This window comes from Aspergillus glaucus (genome assembly GCF_001890805.1).
Source record: "Aspergillus glaucus CBS 516.65 unplaced genomic scaffold ASPGLscaffold_16, whole genome shotgun sequence".
Classification (NCBI taxonomy): domain Eukaryota; kingdom Fungi; phylum Ascomycota; class Eurotiomycetes; order Eurotiales; family Aspergillaceae; genus Aspergillus; species Aspergillus glaucus.
In genome coordinates this window covers 650,286-666,595 of record NW_019170468.1, presented here as the reverse complement: position 1 = coordinate 666,595, position 16,310 = coordinate 650,286, and the positions used below count along the sequence as shown (strand labels likewise).

The 16,310-nt window shown below is 48.9% G+C and overlaps 6 protein-coding genes across 7 annotated transcripts in view; 2 read left to right on the top strand and 4 right to left on the bottom strand.

Moving 5' to 3' along the window:
• Positions 1 to 692: 692 nt before the first annotated feature.
• On the bottom strand, positions 693 to 4,189 carry ASPGLDRAFT_585922 (Rho family guanine nucleotide exchange factor CDC24). Its single transcript, XM_022548324.1, has 5 exons — positions 3,036 to 4,189; positions 2,718 to 2,966; positions 2,465 to 2,648; positions 1,631 to 2,397; positions 693 to 1,585 (listed from the first exon to the last, which is right to left on the bottom strand). Exons 1-5 carry the CDS (start codon positions 4,008 to 4,010, stop codon positions 1,088 to 1,090), a joined length of 2,673 nt encoding a protein of 890 aa, XP_022398973.1. The 5' UTR covers positions 4,011 to 4,189; the 3' UTR covers positions 693 to 1,087.
• A 1,813-nt stretch (positions 4,190 to 6,002) lies between these two features.
• ASPGLDRAFT_131034 (F-box and WD domain protein) lies at positions 6,003 to 8,584 on the top strand (the record flags this gene model as incomplete). The annotated part of the gene is made up of 2 exons (XM_022541006.1): positions 6,003 to 6,225; positions 6,303 to 8,584. The coding sequence occupies 2 exons, from the start codon at positions 6,003 to 6,005 to the stop codon at positions 8,582 to 8,584; spliced, it is 2,505 nt and encodes an 834-aa protein (XP_022398972.1).
• Positions 8,585 to 10,054: 1,470 nt separating this feature from the next.
• On the bottom strand, positions 10,055 to 12,247 carry ASPGLDRAFT_585760 (uncharacterized protein). Of its 2 annotated transcripts, XM_022548322.1 has the most exons (3): positions 11,497 to 12,247; positions 10,772 to 11,411; positions 10,520 to 10,742 (listed from the first exon to the last, which is right to left on the bottom strand). In XM_022548322.1, exons 1-3 carry the CDS (start codon positions 11,883 to 11,885, stop codon positions 10,650 to 10,652), a joined length of 1,122 nt encoding a protein of 373 aa, XP_022398970.1. In that variant the 5' UTR covers positions 11,886 to 12,247; the 3' UTR covers positions 10,520 to 10,649. The 2 variants fall into 2 exon arrangements, with proteins under 2 accessions (XP_022398971.1, XP_022398970.1); XM_022548323.1 differs by lacking the exon at positions 11,497 to 12,247 and having other exon boundaries at positions 10,055 to 11,029.
• A 1,636-nt stretch (positions 12,248 to 13,883) lies between these two features.
• On the top strand, positions 13,884 to 14,291 carry ASPGLDRAFT_130866 (ankyrin repeat domain-containing protein; the record flags this gene model as incomplete). The annotated part of the gene is made up of 1 exon (XM_022540993.1): positions 13,884 to 14,291. A coding segment is annotated over one exon (408 nt), but the record flags the coding sequence as incomplete, so codon positions are not given.
• Positions 14,292 to 14,724: 433 nt separating this feature from the next.
• On the bottom strand, positions 14,725 to 15,489 carry ASPGLDRAFT_130752 (uncharacterized protein; the record flags this gene model as incomplete). Its single annotated transcript, XM_022540985.1, has 1 exon — positions 14,725 to 15,489. The coding sequence occupies one exon, from the start codon at positions 15,487 to 15,489 to the stop codon at positions 14,725 to 14,727; it is 765 nt and encodes a 254-aa protein (XP_022398968.1).
• A 318-nt stretch (positions 15,490 to 15,807) lies between these two features.
• ASPGLDRAFT_585622 (uncharacterized protein) overlaps positions 15,808 to 16,310 on the bottom strand; it is a 954-nt gene continuing 451 nt past the window's right edge. Inside the window, exons 2-3 of the mRNA XM_022548321.1 lie at positions 16,166 to 16,304; positions 15,808 to 16,104 (exon numbers count right to left, since the gene is read on the bottom strand). Of these exons, the coding sequence (XP_022398967.1) occupies positions 15,956 to 16,104; positions 16,166 to 16,304 (288 nt within the window). The 3' untranslated portion in view covers positions 15,808 to 15,955. The remainder of the gene's footprint in view (positions 16,105 to 16,165; positions 16,305 to 16,310) is intronic.

Genomic DNA, 16,310 nt, shown 5'->3' with positions numbered 1-16,310 from the left:
TCAAATCCCTCCCATGGATGTAGTTTCTGACACCCAGTACAGCATGCCCAGGGACTATCTTCAAGTTGATTGAGAAACTCCATCAGTATATGATACTTCTTAAGCTTGGTGGTATGTTTGCCTTTCTTCGACAAGCATAATCTAGGGAAACGTAGTTCTTCTGTCTGGAGTACTGAGCCGAGTACCTGATAGAGACCCTTGCAGCTCATGGCTAGGCAGACTTGGTTTGGTAAATTGAGATAAGAGTAGATCTCGAGAAGGAATTCCATGGGCAAAGTGAATATTGGGAGTTCAGATGGCTAGGTTCAGGCTCAGGTTCAGGTTCAGGCTCAGGCTTAGGCTTAGGCTTATGTTCAGCAGGCACCGTCTGGGTTGTCTTTGATCGACGTTTTCGAAAGAAACGCGCTAGCTTCGAGCGTACTTTCTTCCAGTGCATATTGGATGGCTACTGGTATGGCATTAGTGGTATGGCATTAGATGCTAATATAGCATGGAGAGTGAACGAACTATAATGACGACTACAGCCCTATCACATGATGCCAAGCGCGAGCATTGACGCTGGTAGTAGAAAGGGAAATCGAAGGATGTTCCCTAATTGAGCGATGCCAGTGACTGCTTATTCTAGAAAAAGGAGAAGCATATAAATGCCTCACCTCCCGATTACCCGATAGTTGATCCACATCGCGGTTTTCTGCCCTCAATGGTAGTAACTGTTTCACGGACTTCGTTCAGGTCTATCTAGGTAGGAATAAAAGTAATAGGGGATAGAATAGCCAATTAAACAAAATTCATATCAAAATACGAGACCTCCCAACCTAGCGCATGCAAAAGAAAATAATAATAATAATAATAATAAACTATACATCTCATCTCGTCTTGAAAAGAAAAAATGGCTCAAACCAAATATCGGTATACATACATCGTCATGCAAGTCATGGTCATGGACATTGAAGGAAATATAAAGAAAATAAGAGTTCATCATAAAGTCGCCTTTCCAATGTAAGAAACGAGAAAAGGCTAAAAAGAAAAACAAAGGTATAGATCGGGAATTTATACCGTCCTTCGAACAGTCGATCTTTTCTATCATCTAATTATCAATCACTTGACAGTAAAGTTGAATCTCTCCCACCTGACCTTTGGAGAGCATGTCGCGATGCTGCTCTCGCCATTCCTGGAATGCTAATTGTACGGCCTCGTCGCTATCAATCGTGACAAAGTCTCCATCCTCGTCTCGGTACCGTAGCCGGACGGTCTTGTTACCAATCGATCGACTCGTGAACCGGGCCAGTTTGGCATCCACCCGATCCGTCAGTGATCGGAACATGATGTTACTCGCGATCACCAGTGTCACGTAATTATCGTCGAAGTTCACCTTCGCTTTCAGTTGGGTCGGCATCAGTGGCGAGCCGGGTTCCTGACTCAGCGGCGAAGTAGGTTGGTCAGAGGCCGGGTTGCCCCGAGACTCAGAATATTGAGGCTCGTGGAAGTGAGTTGCTGGTGAAGGGTTTGTGTTTCGAACGGGAAGGTTCTGCCCTGTAGGTGAGTTGGTTTGACTCCGATTGACGGGTGCCTTCATGTTGGCCATGTGAGCGGGAATCGGCGGCACGGGTACGTTGTCCACTGTCTGCATAGTATGAATGTATCGACGCGGTTCGGGGTGGTTATGAATGTCGGGGCTGCTAGCAGAGCGCATCCTTTGGGATGCCAACCCGTTCGCTGCATGTTGAGACATGGGCGGTAACGACGGGCGCTGGGTGCCGCGTCCATTGGTCGTCGGGGCATTGAAATATCCATTCATGTGGCTGCCATCCCTAGACGTAGCACGAGACATCGCCGGTGCCGTATATCGATTGGGTTCCTGTTCGTTCCAGTTGTTCGACGGCTGTCGGTTATACGGGAACCCGGCAGACTGGGAGCTCGACCTTGTCGATGGTGTCTCTGCCACAGGGGAAAAGTAGGAGTTCATGTTCCTCTCTCCTGGCGACATGGACATGCTGCTTCCGGACATCTGGGTATGCACCGAAAGGTTTGCTTCGGGGATCGGATATCGTGTAGGTCGACCGGAGCCGCCACTTCCTCCTGTTGCTGATCGTGTCCTGAGACTGGTGCTCGAGGCATTCCGGCTCATTGGGAACTCGGAGAAGAACCCAGCCTCTTTCTCCTCTGCGTCGTACTCTTGCTGGTATGGGTTCGGCATATGGGACACGCCCTTCATGTACATGAACTCGGTTTCGGAAGTACCTGTGCTTCGGGCACTACGTTGCTCGCCTTGAACTAGCCGTTGGTAGTCGATATCCTTGTGCCATTTGTTCAGCATGTCCTCATTCTGGTAGCGGATCGAGAAATTATCAACCACTCCGGGGTCGCCCTTCCAGAAGATCTGAATGCGATAGGCACCTGTATGGGAAGCCCAGTCAGAAAAAGTCCTCCAGGTTTAACTGCTAGTGTCCTTGAAGTATCATACCTGGCTTCCGCATGCAGACAATATCCGTCACATTGGCCATATAAATACGTCCTTTCAACTGTAGGCGCGGTTTCCCCCTAATGGTGGAGGCAATTTTTTCTTTTCCTGGAATGAGCTTCTTTTGTTTATTTGGATTAATATCCTTGCAACACAGGAGAATCCGCTCGAAAAGATAAATGTGATACTACTCATAGTCAGCATCGCGCACAGCTCCATGTCAAAAAAAAAAAAAAAAAAAAAAAATTTGACCAACCTCTCGTTCCGAATCCTTGCCGGTGTCGCCTTTGACGACCGTGAATGTACCGAACCGGAGCAGCTCACCAAATGAGTCTACTTTGAGGGACTTCCAGTCATCGACTCGCTCAGCAAGTTCCACGACGGCAGTGGCAAGGTGCTCTTTGTCGATCGCATCGTTGGCAGCATCCAGAACGGTTTGTATATCGTCGATCGCCCGGGTAATGTCAGCCTGAAGGTCTGGGCTTTCGGTTTGCTTACGCAGTTCCTGTAAAGCGACGAGTCAACATGGGCCGCTCATCGTTTGAAATAGTGGGCTAAGCAAGAGGACACTCACCGTGAGCATCAGAGGGTATTTGGTTAATCGCTGGAAAGGCTTGACAAAGAAACCGTTCAGCGTTGACGGTTGCGCCACCATCTGTTGCAGGTCCAAGGGACGTGGTGCATTATGGATCCTGTCCCATTCCTTCACGCAAAGGTCGTCGCAGCGCATTTGGTTGGCGATGAACGGCTCGTACTGCTGGAAAGCTTCTTCGTGCTGTATGAAAAGTTCGCCCCAGTTCTGCGCATCGTCAGGCAAGGCGTAGTGTTGTTCCATACGGATCAAAAATCGTTGCGCGAAATCCAGAAGGTTATTCAGGTTTAGGAAAATCTGATGGCTAGCATCACCTGTGAGAGCGCCAGTCTCCTCAAGTTCCTTCTTCAACGCCTGCAGATTCTGGAGATGATGGACATAATCACGCTCGGTTTCCAACAGTTCCTTGAGAATATGTTGCCGCTTGGTGAGCTTCACACCCGTTCCTCCTTTCTCCGGCGCGCTGGATACCTCTGATGGTCGTTTCAGCTGTCCCTGCATCTCCAATATATCCAACACGCGATTGACCATCCTGATCACCTTGATGAAACCGGTGGTGCTGTCGCCGTACAGGTCGGTGATAAGGAAGCATTCCTGTTGCGGGAAGGCCAACTCCTGCAGAGAGGCCTGGAGGAATTTGAAGGTAGCGGCCTTCGGTCGTTTAGCCTCGGGGACCTTGGCGGGATCGACTTCGAGATACTCTTCGGGGACGGAGGCGTTGTAGATGGTGAGCAGCGGGTAGCCATTCCGGAGGCAGTTCCATAGCGAAGCCACGGGGTCTGTGTTTTCTTGCGCCTTGTCATCCTCCTCCATCTCCAGCATATGTTGTTCGAAATTCGGGACCTCTGCCAGCCGCTTCTTCAAATTCACACAGCTCTGGTAGATTGATTCACCGCCACGGCGGTTTATAATGTTGTCTTCGGCGATCGGGGCGCCAGCGGATATAGATTCGATCATCTTGAATTATTCCCCCCCCAGATTGGAATCGAATAAGAACCGTAGGATAGGACACCGACCAGGATGTAATTGCTGTGGGGGGAGGGGAAGTTAGAGAGGAGGGAGACGGTAGAAGGTTCGGGGTAGTAGTCGTGGTCGTAGTATTTTAGACGAGAATCCGCACAGCAGACAGGACGAGGAAGGACGGGAAAAGAGTGGACGGACGTAGGCCCAAGAGGTCGAGTATGAATTATTGAATGAAGTTGACCGATTGATAGGGAGATTGACTGAGGCGAGCCGGTGGGCCGACCGATGCGGGATGAGATGGCGCAAGCGAGCAGAACCAAAGAATGCGAGAAGTGGAGATTGGAGGCTTTAGATGCTTCCAAAGGTCGACTCAGGGCGGACAGTAGTTAGACAACAGACAACAGAGTGTCTTCGAGACGCGCTTTTCGCAGGGACCGAGGCTCGATGCAGTCCTGTAGTAAATATGTGTAATAAGATCCAGGGAGTTTTTTTTTTTTTTTTGTTTTATGTTCTCGGACAATATGTCGCGACTCCCTTCTTTCCTTTTTTTCTTTTTTTCTTTTCCTTCCTAATTGCTGGTTTTTGAATTAATTATCCGACCCTTGCTGCCAAAGAAAGAGGGCTGGGGGAGAGAGAGAGAGAGAGAAAGAGAAAGAGAAAGAGAACCGCCGTGACTGAGGGAGAGGATTCGAGGAAAAGGGCGGGTGAGAGTGTGGGGTTTACCGCTGCAGCCAGGCAAGCGTCGAGAAGCTCTCCTAAGGATGAAAGAGAGAGCTGAGGGATATTATTCTAAATGAAAGAAACTAGAAGATATCACGGAGGAGGAGGATGAGAAGTTGGAGAAAGAAAATGAAGATAGACAAAGAGAAAGAGAGCGAGCGCGAAAAGAGAGGAGTGTTTAGGAGTGAATTAGTCTGATACTGTATGTCTGTATTTTACGTGTTACTTGTACATACATATACCTGACAGTGCTCTCCATAGTTGGTGGTTATGGAACATAGATGTAAATGGCTATTGGCTTTACGGTAGCTGTTCTCCATACTGTCACTATTCTGTGCCATATCATTGTCTTTTTCTGGAGCTTCTACCATGGATGGAGATGGGGTACATATCTATGTATGTAATAGCATGTACCATACTGTATTTTACAGATATACATTACCATAAACAGCTCTCCTGAATCTCGCCATCTCTGTCTCTCTGCTGTCTTCATAGAGATTCATAGACAAAGAGTCAGTTAAAGGACTCCTTTACTCTTGTAACCGCCGGTAGAAAACTTCTGGAGGGCTGACAGCCAACCATCGGGCTAACAGCAGACCAGCGTTTCGAGAATAGCCCCAGCGTCAGGAGAAGCGACTCGAAGGAATCCGGAAATTTCTTCGATTATTGGCATTATTAGTGCGAAGTATTGTATGGAGCTGCTCAATGAATCAGAGTAGCAAGCAGAGGGCGCGTCAAGATATATATCTCGGTCTATACACATTTGACTGCCTCGATTGTTGGGATGGCCATTACTCGAGGCTAATAGACAGCTCGATGTACTGAAACTGCTGTCAATAATGAATATGACAATGTATTCTTCCTTTCTACCCCCCATAACTAACTATACGGAGGACTAGCGATATCAATTCGGCTGGTCTGACTGGTCACTTGGCAGCCCAATATATTTTGAATCCTGCAGTTTCGACAATAATTTCTCCTTCTCCCTGTCTTCTTTTCTCTACGTTATTTTCTTGTGTTCTGTCTTTCTATTTTTGTCAGTATAGAATATCCTGTCTCTGTAGCGGTTCCTTGGCTGAGTGACGTCTGACCTGTCATTAGTCACGCTTGCTTGTTCTCATCTTATCAACAACCAACAAGCCTCATCTTTATTATTCGCGTCAGACTCTAACGACCCAACGAGAACATCTTTTTTAAAAGTCGCCTTCTTAGTCCCTATGTATGGCTGAGGAGACACATTCACCACCTTCAAAACCCGCCCAGGTCATGGACAAAGAGTCCGCGATCCCTCCTGGAAGCTATCTCTGGCCCTCGTCGCCCGATGGTGCTCCTCCCCTGTTCACCACTCCCTCCACGAGGGCCTTCAAACTCGATGAGGGCTATTCCGACGAGGCAAAAAGCCCATCCTATCAGGAGATAAATCCATTCGCCAACGATGCGATGCCTCCCCCCGACTGGATCCTCGCACAGAGCGAGCAGGACAGAGCTGGTATGTCTTGTTTGCTTACTACCTGAGTTGCATGTTGCCTTGGAGTGGGGTTGACTGACACTTCTATTCTTCATCAGAATTTGCCTACAGAGTCTTACGCTCCCTGCGCATCTCCACGGTCGCCCAGATAGTCGACCGTCTTGACCCTCTCCTGCACATAGACCCTGTCGTCAAACTCCCGCCCGAAATAACATCCGAGATTTTCTCCTACCTCGACCCCCAAACGCTCTTGACTGCGTCGCTGGCTTCGCGATCATGGCGAAGCCGGATATTCGATTCCCGTCTTTGGAGAGAGCTATATATCAACGAAGGATGGCGCGTGGACGTCGATGCGATCCGGAACTCGGAGCAAGAACAGTCAGGACTGTCGTCGCCTCGGGATCGCAAATCTCGCATCAGGTATGCAGACCCCGACGTCGGTGAACCGAAGCTCAAAAAGCGCGTTCCTCTATCATGGCTGGATTCGCGCGCAGAGTCTTCAACGATCACAGAGGCCGACAATGACGGGGACCATCTCATGAGCGATGACGCATCGCTGGTCCAAAACGACGAGCGCATAACTATACCACGTCCGTTAACCCCATACTCGCCCTTCAAATCGTCCATTTGGGTTCAATTACCCAATGGTACCGTCAAGATCAACTGGCCGCATCTTTACAAGCAGCGCAGGAGACTAGAGGAGAACTGGAATATGGCCCGCTACAAGAATTTTCAGCTACCTCACCCATCGCACCCAGAAGAGTCTCACTTGGAATGTGTTTATGCCATTCAGTTTGTCGGGAAATGGTTGGTAAGTGGGAGTCGGGATCGAACAGTTCGCGTCTGGGACCTGGAATCCAAACGGTTACGCTATCCTCCCCTTGTCGGCCACGAAAAATCAGTGCTTTGTCTCCAATTCGACCCTAGCCCGTCTGAAGACGTCATCATATCGGGCAGCAGCGACATGCATATCTTCATCTGGCGATTTTCGACTGGCGAAATGATCCACCAGATCCCGGCGGCTCACTTTGATTCCGTCCTGAACCTTCGCTTCGACGAGCGATACCTGGTCACTTGCTCCAAGGATAAACTCATCAAAATCTGGAACCGTCACGAACTCACAGCAGCCGATAAGAACTATCCTAGATTCCACAAGGGACCCGGGGTTACGTATCCGGAATACATTGTGGATACCAGCGAGTATACGCCAGAAGCTCTCGAGGCAGACATCGCAAATGGTCGCATACAAACTCTACCGCCATATTCTCTTCTCATGACACTGGATGGACACCAGGCTGCTGTAAATGCCATCCAGATGCATGGCGACGAAATTGTATCGGCCTCTGGAGATCGCTTGATTAAGATCTGGGATCTCAAGAGCGGAGCTTGTAAAAAGACACTCCTTGGCCACGAAAAAGGCATCGCATGCGTTCAGATCGACAGTCGGCGTATCATCAGTGGGAGCAACGATGACACGGTCCGGATTTACGACCATATCTCGGGCGCAGAAATCGCCTGTTTGCACGGGCATCAAAAGCTAGTCAGAACTGTCCAGGCCGGGTTTGGCGACCCTCCGGGGGCTGACGAGGCTCTGAGGCTGGAAGCCTTGGCAGTTGACAACGAATTCCGGGATGCGCAGCGCTCTGGTGCAGTCGTTGATCTCGGTCCACGTGCATTTAGGCGTGCTGGATATCACCAGAACGTTGCTGGTTCCAGAAAACCCCAGGACATCAAAGCCATAGGCGCCAAGATTCCACCTGGAGGTGGTGGGAGCAAATGGGGCAGGATCGTCTCAGGCTCATATGACGAGACAGTTATCATTTGGAAAAAGGATCGCGAGGGCAACTGGGTTGTTAGCCAAAGACTCCGCCAAGCGGATGCTGCCGCCAGGGCTTCCCAGGCGCATCAGAGCTACGGTGCTCGGAGTGTGGTTTCTCGACCAGCTATTCATCACCAACCAACACAGGTAGTCCAAGTCCCCCGTCCACACCCCTTAGTTGCCCAGTTCAATGGCCAGCAAGCACCCCGGATGCCACAGAACCAGGCCAATCCACAGCCTCAAGACAACCAACCTGCGAACGACCAGCCAGGAACCCCGGGCAACCAAGCGCCTCCCCAACAGGGACCGGCCACGGTTGTGGTTAACGGGCATCAGCCTGCAGCCCACAGAATCAACGCAATTCCACCCGCAGCTCACCAAGCCCACCAAGCCCGCCTGGCTCGAACAGTCAATATGCAACCCACATCCAGAGTCTTCAAGTTGCAGTTTGATTCCCGGAAGATCATCTGCGCCAGCCAGGACCCAAGGATCGTCGGATGGGACTTTGCATGCGACGATGAAGAACTCAACGAGGCCTGTCAGTTTTTCACTAGTTTATGATCGTGTATATTCATTCTTATTCAATTCTTGGGGAGGACTTTTTGGTGTCGGTGTCGGTGTTGGTTTTGGTTTTGGTTTTTTTTTTTTTTTTTTTTTTTTTTTTTTTTGTCCGTCGTTTATTAGCGCAGAGCCCTGTCTTAGTGCTGGCTATTCACTACTTTTACTACCTTTAACAATGAGACGGTTAGCCAGTGGCCCAAAATGGCAGCGCTTGACGCTGTTTTAAGCAGCCTGCTAACAATCACCGGTCTTGGCACCATGTATGTTAATTTGCACGGCCAATGACCTCATTACCACGCCCATCATCCATTTGCCGAGTTATTTCCTAGATTAGGCCCAGACTTAGGATGGTCCCGCGCGATTTTTGTTTCCATCAGGCAAAACATGGCGTCTCAGCATGCAGCAACACCAAAACACCCAGATTCTATTTTAGGAGGTGTGAAATGGCTATCTTCCCTGCAATTGCCTTTTGTGCGGATTCTATTAAAACAAGTGAGGAGATACTCTACCCTAAAATTTAATGTTATGATACTAAATCTTTCTAGATAGATTTTATCAAGGTGGAAATCTAGATCCGCCAAGCATTTTTGATGGCTTTTGGACACAGAAGAAACAGTCTGCTTTCTCAAAACCTTCTTCAGCTGGCGCTGCGATCAAAGGTGAGGCAAGAGTGGACAACAAACCCCTAGGATCAGATACAGAAGCTCCTTGGAAACCTTTTGGAAAACTTGGCACCTGGTTTACAAACGTGAAGTGGGTCAAGGGCTCAGCAAGGAGACTATTATAAAAATTGAAGGTGTAATCAAATGTTTTAACTGAACTTATGCTGCCTGCACTGGCTGATGATCTTAGGTGCTTGCTATTATCACCAAGGAGAAGAATCTGTCCTCTTTCCACAAGCCAAAACCACCCATGTGCCACAACCTGGCTTCTCTCATATCGTACCTAGGGTTCTAGTTAGTTAAGTCTGTGTGACGGCTCAACGGCTCAACGCCAGACAAACAGCGCCAATATATCAAACGATGCCATACAAGCAATATGGGCGAACAAGGGCTTAAGTCTGAGAGTGAGGGCACTTACCTGAGTGTCCTCCACTATGTTGTATATCTTCAAGGGCCTCACAGGGTCAATCAATAGTATCAATAATGCGTCGCTGGGTATATCGCCCCCGCCAGGCTGCGTAGACAAGTAAATTGGATAAGGTAATGAAATAGCGGACTTGCACAGGCATGTCTCTCCTAGCAATCAAACAATTGCTTCACCCTTGGTGTACTGTTTAATCATATGAAGTCAGTGGTGTGAAAATCAATACAGCACAATCATTGTTGATATTTTAATCATATCGCCCACTAACACTACTCATCACACTTTTCCCCATGCAACAAATTTGTCTGCTGCAATTGCTCATCTGACCTAGATGTGTGACTGCTATAGTTATAAAGCCCAGTGCCGATCATTTGCCTGATGCCCTTTTTTTTTTTTTTTTTTTTTTTTTTTCCCACTGGATCTTCGCGTTGTCTATCGCCCAAATATTGTCACCACAGCAGCACACCAACCTCTCACAATCATGCCAAATCAGGGATCATTCTTATATATTCACAGGCTAGGATTAAGTATAATCTCATCGACCTCCACCTTCTCCTGTCCGACACCCTTTATATCTATAATCCCACCAAAGTTGGCACGCGCCGGCAGAATATCCGAAATATGATGATTGAGACCAAGCAACGTAAGACACCTTCTTCCCGACACGCCAGGTTTCATATTGATATGGTGCAAGGGAAGCAACCATGCGTCCGAGAGTAGTCTGTCTTCTGCAAAAGCAACTTCTTTAGTAGACACTATCTTCAAACCATCTTTATCCTGGCGATAGTGACGGAACCAGGTAGTACCGTCTTCCGATGCACGATAAAGGGTTATTTTCTCGCCTTTGTCACCTTTGATGCGAAGATCGTGGGTGTAGCTGAGGGTGGGCAATCTTTCCTGAGAGGATTTCGGTTGGGGTTTTAGTTCCACACAGAATGCATGAACAGGCAGCATGACTCCATCTGCGACATCAATCCATCTAAAGCTCCTTTCGGGGGCATTCTGTTCCCCTCCTTCCGGAATGCGAAATCCCGGAAAAGGCAACGACAACATCACCCATTGATACTTGTCGATAAGCGCCGCAAATAATCTCCTTTTCACTTCTTCCATGGAGACATCTTTGTCGTAGGTTACTTCTATATCATCGATTCCCAATGCTCCCACCAAGGCCCAGCAGGAGTCCTTTATATTGCCGAACTTTCGGCCTCGCTTGCCTGAAAGGATGTCAAGGGGGCTGTTCTTCCAGAAGCCCACGAATCCCGACGCCATGAACGTTTGCAAAGATCGGCGCAGCCAGATGTCGGGCATTTTAGACAACAAATAGGTGGTGTGAGGACATGGTGTGCCCACGTCAGGCTCGTGACCTTGCGATTTGATAAAGTACCCAATAGCCAGCTCATAGGCCAGTCTTGTGATGGGAACAGTGAGATCACAGACAGTTGCTTGGTCGCTCATGAAGAAGTCAGGTCCGGGGAGTGCGTTGCCGCTACCATCAATGAGATCTGTCTCGTGTAGAAGCACGCCTTCTTGTAACGTCCAGCCTGAACATAACCAATGTTCTTCCGAGCGAGCGGCGTCAAGCTGAACCGTTACTTGATCAACATGCTTTTGCATATCTATTGGCTCTTTGCTATCAGCTTCTGGCGATTGTAGATGAAGCAGTTCCTTTAGGGCCGATTCTTTTGTCCATGATGTTGAGTGTAGCCAGACTATGCTTTTCCTGGCCTTGCCGTAGATGTGCCTGCAGCCAGGAAGAATTATTAGCTGATTTCTCCTTCAAATAGCAGCTCGAATAAATAGCCAGAGTAAGGATAAGTAACACCGACATTTGCTTCCCAATCTCCTGGGCTTGGACTTCCCCAAGTTCACGACTTAGTTCTTTCATGCCCTTCACTCGCTGAGGAACACACATCCAGTCCCACCAGATGTACCGAGTACCGATCATTTTCATTGCCTCTTTTGCCTCTGATAGAGACCATTCCGTGACGCCCGGGACATCCCAAAGGAGACCTCGAGGGGGGTCTGGGGCAGAATTACCAGAGTCCTGGATGTACCCCCAGGTATAAGACACAACACCATAGCCTTCAGCGTCAAGTGTCTCTTGTGGAACTTCGGTGTAGGGTAGAATCTCCCATTTCTCCAGGTCTAGAAGCCACCGTGGGCTTTCAGGATCATTAGGAGGTATAGTTGTAGTATTCATGTCCAGTTCTACCATCGATGGCCGATCTTTGAAGTATCGACAAAGTTAACCGAGACTTGGATTTGAGGGGTAATCAAATATAAGATGCGTCCTTTGAGAACAGCGTATCTTTTAGTAGTTATTCCGCTAGAGCTACAACCTGCAATGGTACGTCGGTGTGAGCCAGAGCCAGTGATTCGTGGCTGGCTGAGAAGAGGCTTGAGCGAATGACAAAACGGCAGGATGACCCACTGTATTTGTGATAAGCGGCATGAATACTGCATGAATCTCATTTCTGCCCTTTAGTCGCAAAGCGTGACCTCGCGAAAGTTGAGCATGTCCCTGCCATCTCAGCAACGCCACGACTGATCATATTGTCACATGCGAATACGCAATCAGGAACCACTGAGCAGACTTATCTCATCACACTGTTACACATCTCAGGCGTATTGCTTCCGCTATCGAGGACTCCACTTTTCAGCTGGGACGAGGGTGATGTCAATCCACTCCCGTTGATGAGAAGAGGAATTGAACAGTAGCTACCATAAGCACAGGCTGACTCCACCCAAAGACATGCCAGTCCGCCTAGGCCACGTTCCCATGCTGCATGCCCTAACTTAGCCCACGTTAAATTTCCACATGCCCGTCTTCATACAACCGGGATCTTGAGGCTCTCTTGGTTTTTATTGGATGTTTGTTTGTCTTCGAATCCACCCATCACAAACTTGACTGAACCGCCACGTAAAACCATCCGATTTGGTTTACGAGCAGAAAAAAAGTGCATGCATTGACCTTTTCCTCTTCATTGAATATAGTATATACAGAAAACCATCAGTTTGGGGCATGTCAGTCCGGCTGGCACTTTTTGCCTAACATTGGCATTGCTCGTTTGTGGCTGGGTTAGCACTGCGTTAGTGGTAAATTTCGAATACCGTAGTGAGAATACTAGGGGCAATCAGATGCTTTATTTCATCACAGTGCTTCATTTCTTGTCTTCTGGCTTGGAATTATGCCTTGAATGTGCAGTATGTTCTCGTCCGGTCCCTCTTGCAGCGGATCGAGACAAATTGGGCATTCTTCAAGATGATCGCGATGCGCGAACGGTCCGAAACTCCGAAACTCCGAAGCTTCCATTCAACCGTGCACTCGGAGACTGACTGGGTGTTGATCTTGCGGGACCTCCCACGGGACTTGACCTCTGCGAAGATTGTCGACCGTAAGAACTTCATGATCTTCATGCCTTGCAACTGCTCTCGCGTTGCGTGACGGTAGGCCATTGTTGCCTATGGTCTGATAGGTCCACGTGTAAACCCTGGCTCTCGCCCGGCGTAGTTGCGCGTACTGCCTGCGGTGTTTCTCGGCGTTTTTTCGAGCCACATTCCGCTCAGGCTCTTTGCACGTTCTTTATGCCATCGCTTGCAAAGCGCGAGGCGCAATTTCTTCAAGTGCGGATTCCTGGGAGCGACTGTACGCGCTACTGGGACTGAAATCGCTCCGAGGAGCTTGATCTTTTGTTCCTAGGATCACATCGCGTTGTTCCCGGGAGAATTAGTGCGCGCTCCCAGGATCCCGAATCTACATTTTGCTAGATGTTCTGACATCAAATACAACGGAGAACTACGTGGCTTGAGAAATAAAACCCGGCTACAGCAAGTGAATCTGTTGGGCTTGTTATCACTTTCGCAAGTACAGCATTTCTAGCGCGCCCTTTAGGAGCTTTGCAGGGTTTCGTTTTATACTCGCGTCCTTCTCGACCCTTCTGATCTTTCAGCATGGCCTACAATGATGAACCATATGCGTATGAGGGTTACGGGAATGTGGGTGAGAAAATCACCTCAAATGACACCTGGATCATGATTTCTTCATCCCTCGAACCCGTGCCCCTGAAGCTCGACCCCTTCGATGAATTCATTTCCTCGACAATGTTGGAACTAATGGAGGAACAAGGGCCGGCGGTTCTCGATCAAACCACTTCCGCCCGCCCAAGATGCAGTCGGCTCCAAGTATCATGCGGACATCAATGCCACATCTGGGGGCTTAGCACCTCTCATACGCGCTGCAGAACTAGGGTACTGGGAGGAGGCCGACCTTCTGCTCAACTTGAGATCTGTTGACGTTTCATGTCCCATCAAAGGCGGTACGACAGCCTTGTCCATCGCGATCAGCCGGGGAAATGACTTGATCGTGAAGCGGCTTTTCGTTCTATCGAACATTGATATCAATGGTCGAAGCCCGACAAGTCAGTGCCCACTTGAGGTGGCTCTGGAGTACCAGCAGTATTACATCTTCCAACTTCTCCTCTCGGACCCTCGAATCATGATCAACAATAAGAACAAACTGGGCCAAACCCCACTTTATCATGCGGTAGAATACGGGGATCACGTGGCATATCAACCAATGTTCGATGACCTTGGGTCATGGTCGATATTGTTCCCGGCTTAGCACCAAACGACAGGTGCCAGTTGCTCGATTGTGGGCTCCATGCTTGCTCAAGCGGACGGAATTCGAGCGTGCCATTCTCCAAGTTGAGCCAATGCACATAGTTGAAGACTAAATTCCCTGGAAAGTCTCCAGTCAACTTGTCGTGCGGAATAAGCTGTAGTAATCGCTGCTCCGCTTGGGCTTTGACGACAAGCTCACCCGCCTCCATCGAAAAATGGAGCTGCGGACCAAGGTTAGTTCCTACCTCGCTCGCTATAGATGTAAAAGTAAACTAACTTTGTATCCTTCATAATGGAATGTAGACATGGATGTCAATCCATTTAGATTTGATGGCAGCACCGTAAGAGTTCGCTATACAGATTAGTTTAGACCCTGGGAACAGGAAGAGATGGGGTTTCTCACGTTGCCGAATATGCGCTGAAATAATGCATGGCTAGTGTACTCCTGAGGTAGGCGGCCTGGAGGACAATTTGCCAGGAGAAGTGGAAGGTGCTGCGGCTCTACTGCATACGTAAGTTGACAGACACCCCCCGATATTGACAATAAGCAACTGCTGTGTTTTACTGTGTGCGTCTGTTTGAGTGCCCAGGGTTGCGGCCAGGTCCTCGCACCACTTTAAACTGGTCTTTCGGCTCCGACGTAAAAATGTTACCGCACGTTCAACAGTTGAGAACCCTTCTAACAAACTGAGGGCCCGGAGGCCAAGAATGACGAGTGTGTGCAGAGTGTGATGCTCATTCCAGTTGGCCTCAATGGAGCCGAGTTTTTGATCCAAGTATTCCAAAAGTCGATCACCTAAGCCATTGTGTGCGAATGCTAGATGGGCCTCTCTCAGCTCTGAGTCAGGGCTTGGGGTGCTGGATTCCCACGCTGCCTGACGGAACAACACGCCTATCGCCTCTTCATTCATTGAAAGAGTAGACAACGCTAGCTCGCGAATCATGTTATGCCGCTGTACTCTGTTTCCCGTACGAAGACAGCCAAAAGCAACAAATTCATGCAAGCTCATTTCGAAAGGACATCTCTGCTGATCCGCTATGACCTGATTCTCCGAGTGCTCACACGAATCCAATGTATATTGCAGGCAAGAGTAGGGTCCAGGTGGGAGATTAAAACTACACCAAAGTTTCACCGACAGGTACGCTTTTTGATCTCCTACCCAGTTGTTATCTTTGCTGTCGACAAATTCAATTGGCATTGCTTTTCTACCTATTACCTTATTGATCCTACTTGCCTACGTAGCCTGGCGGGGCCGATATACCCAGTGATACATACTTCACGTGGATCAGTAGATTCTGACCATACAGTTTGTTATCTTGACGATATACTCTTTGCATATTAGGGTCACGAGTTCTAAACGAGACCGAGAGCGGTTGGAGCATAGTCTCGAACAAATTTGTGGCTTGAGGGTGAGTATGTGTCTGGGTGGCGCGCCACTTTCAGCGCAGCTGATTCACCGCGGTTTGTCGGACTTTGAGGCCCGGAGTGAGTTACAATTAAGTGAGTGTTGCAATGGGATTTGGGTCCTGAATGCTGAAGAACCATACTAATTTTTGGGTGATTTTATTTCATGGAGACATTTAGGTACAACAACGAGGAACAGATTCAATAAGCTATTTGATGACGTATTAAGTACCGACAACCATGTGACAAGGAACAATTAACTAGGCACAGCTATATATACACTCAGTGAACAAGTCACAGTCAGAAGATTGCTTTCCGGGTATCATAAAGAAGCCCCCATGGACAGCAAGACTGGTGGCAAGGCCAACGAGGCGCTTATGCCTGGTTCTTGCAGGCGGCGTTGTCGGCGGCACACTGAGCCATGTTGGCGTCGGGGGCACCACGGCACTCGTCGTAGGCGGTCGAGCAGCAGCTGGCGTGGTCGGAGACACAGCTGGACATGTTGGCGTCAGGGGCGGTACGGCAAGAGTTGTACTTGGTTTGGCAAGTATCATCGCGGCGCTGCAGAGAGCCAGTGCAGGAAGCGTGCTCAGCAGCACAGCTCGCCATGTTGGC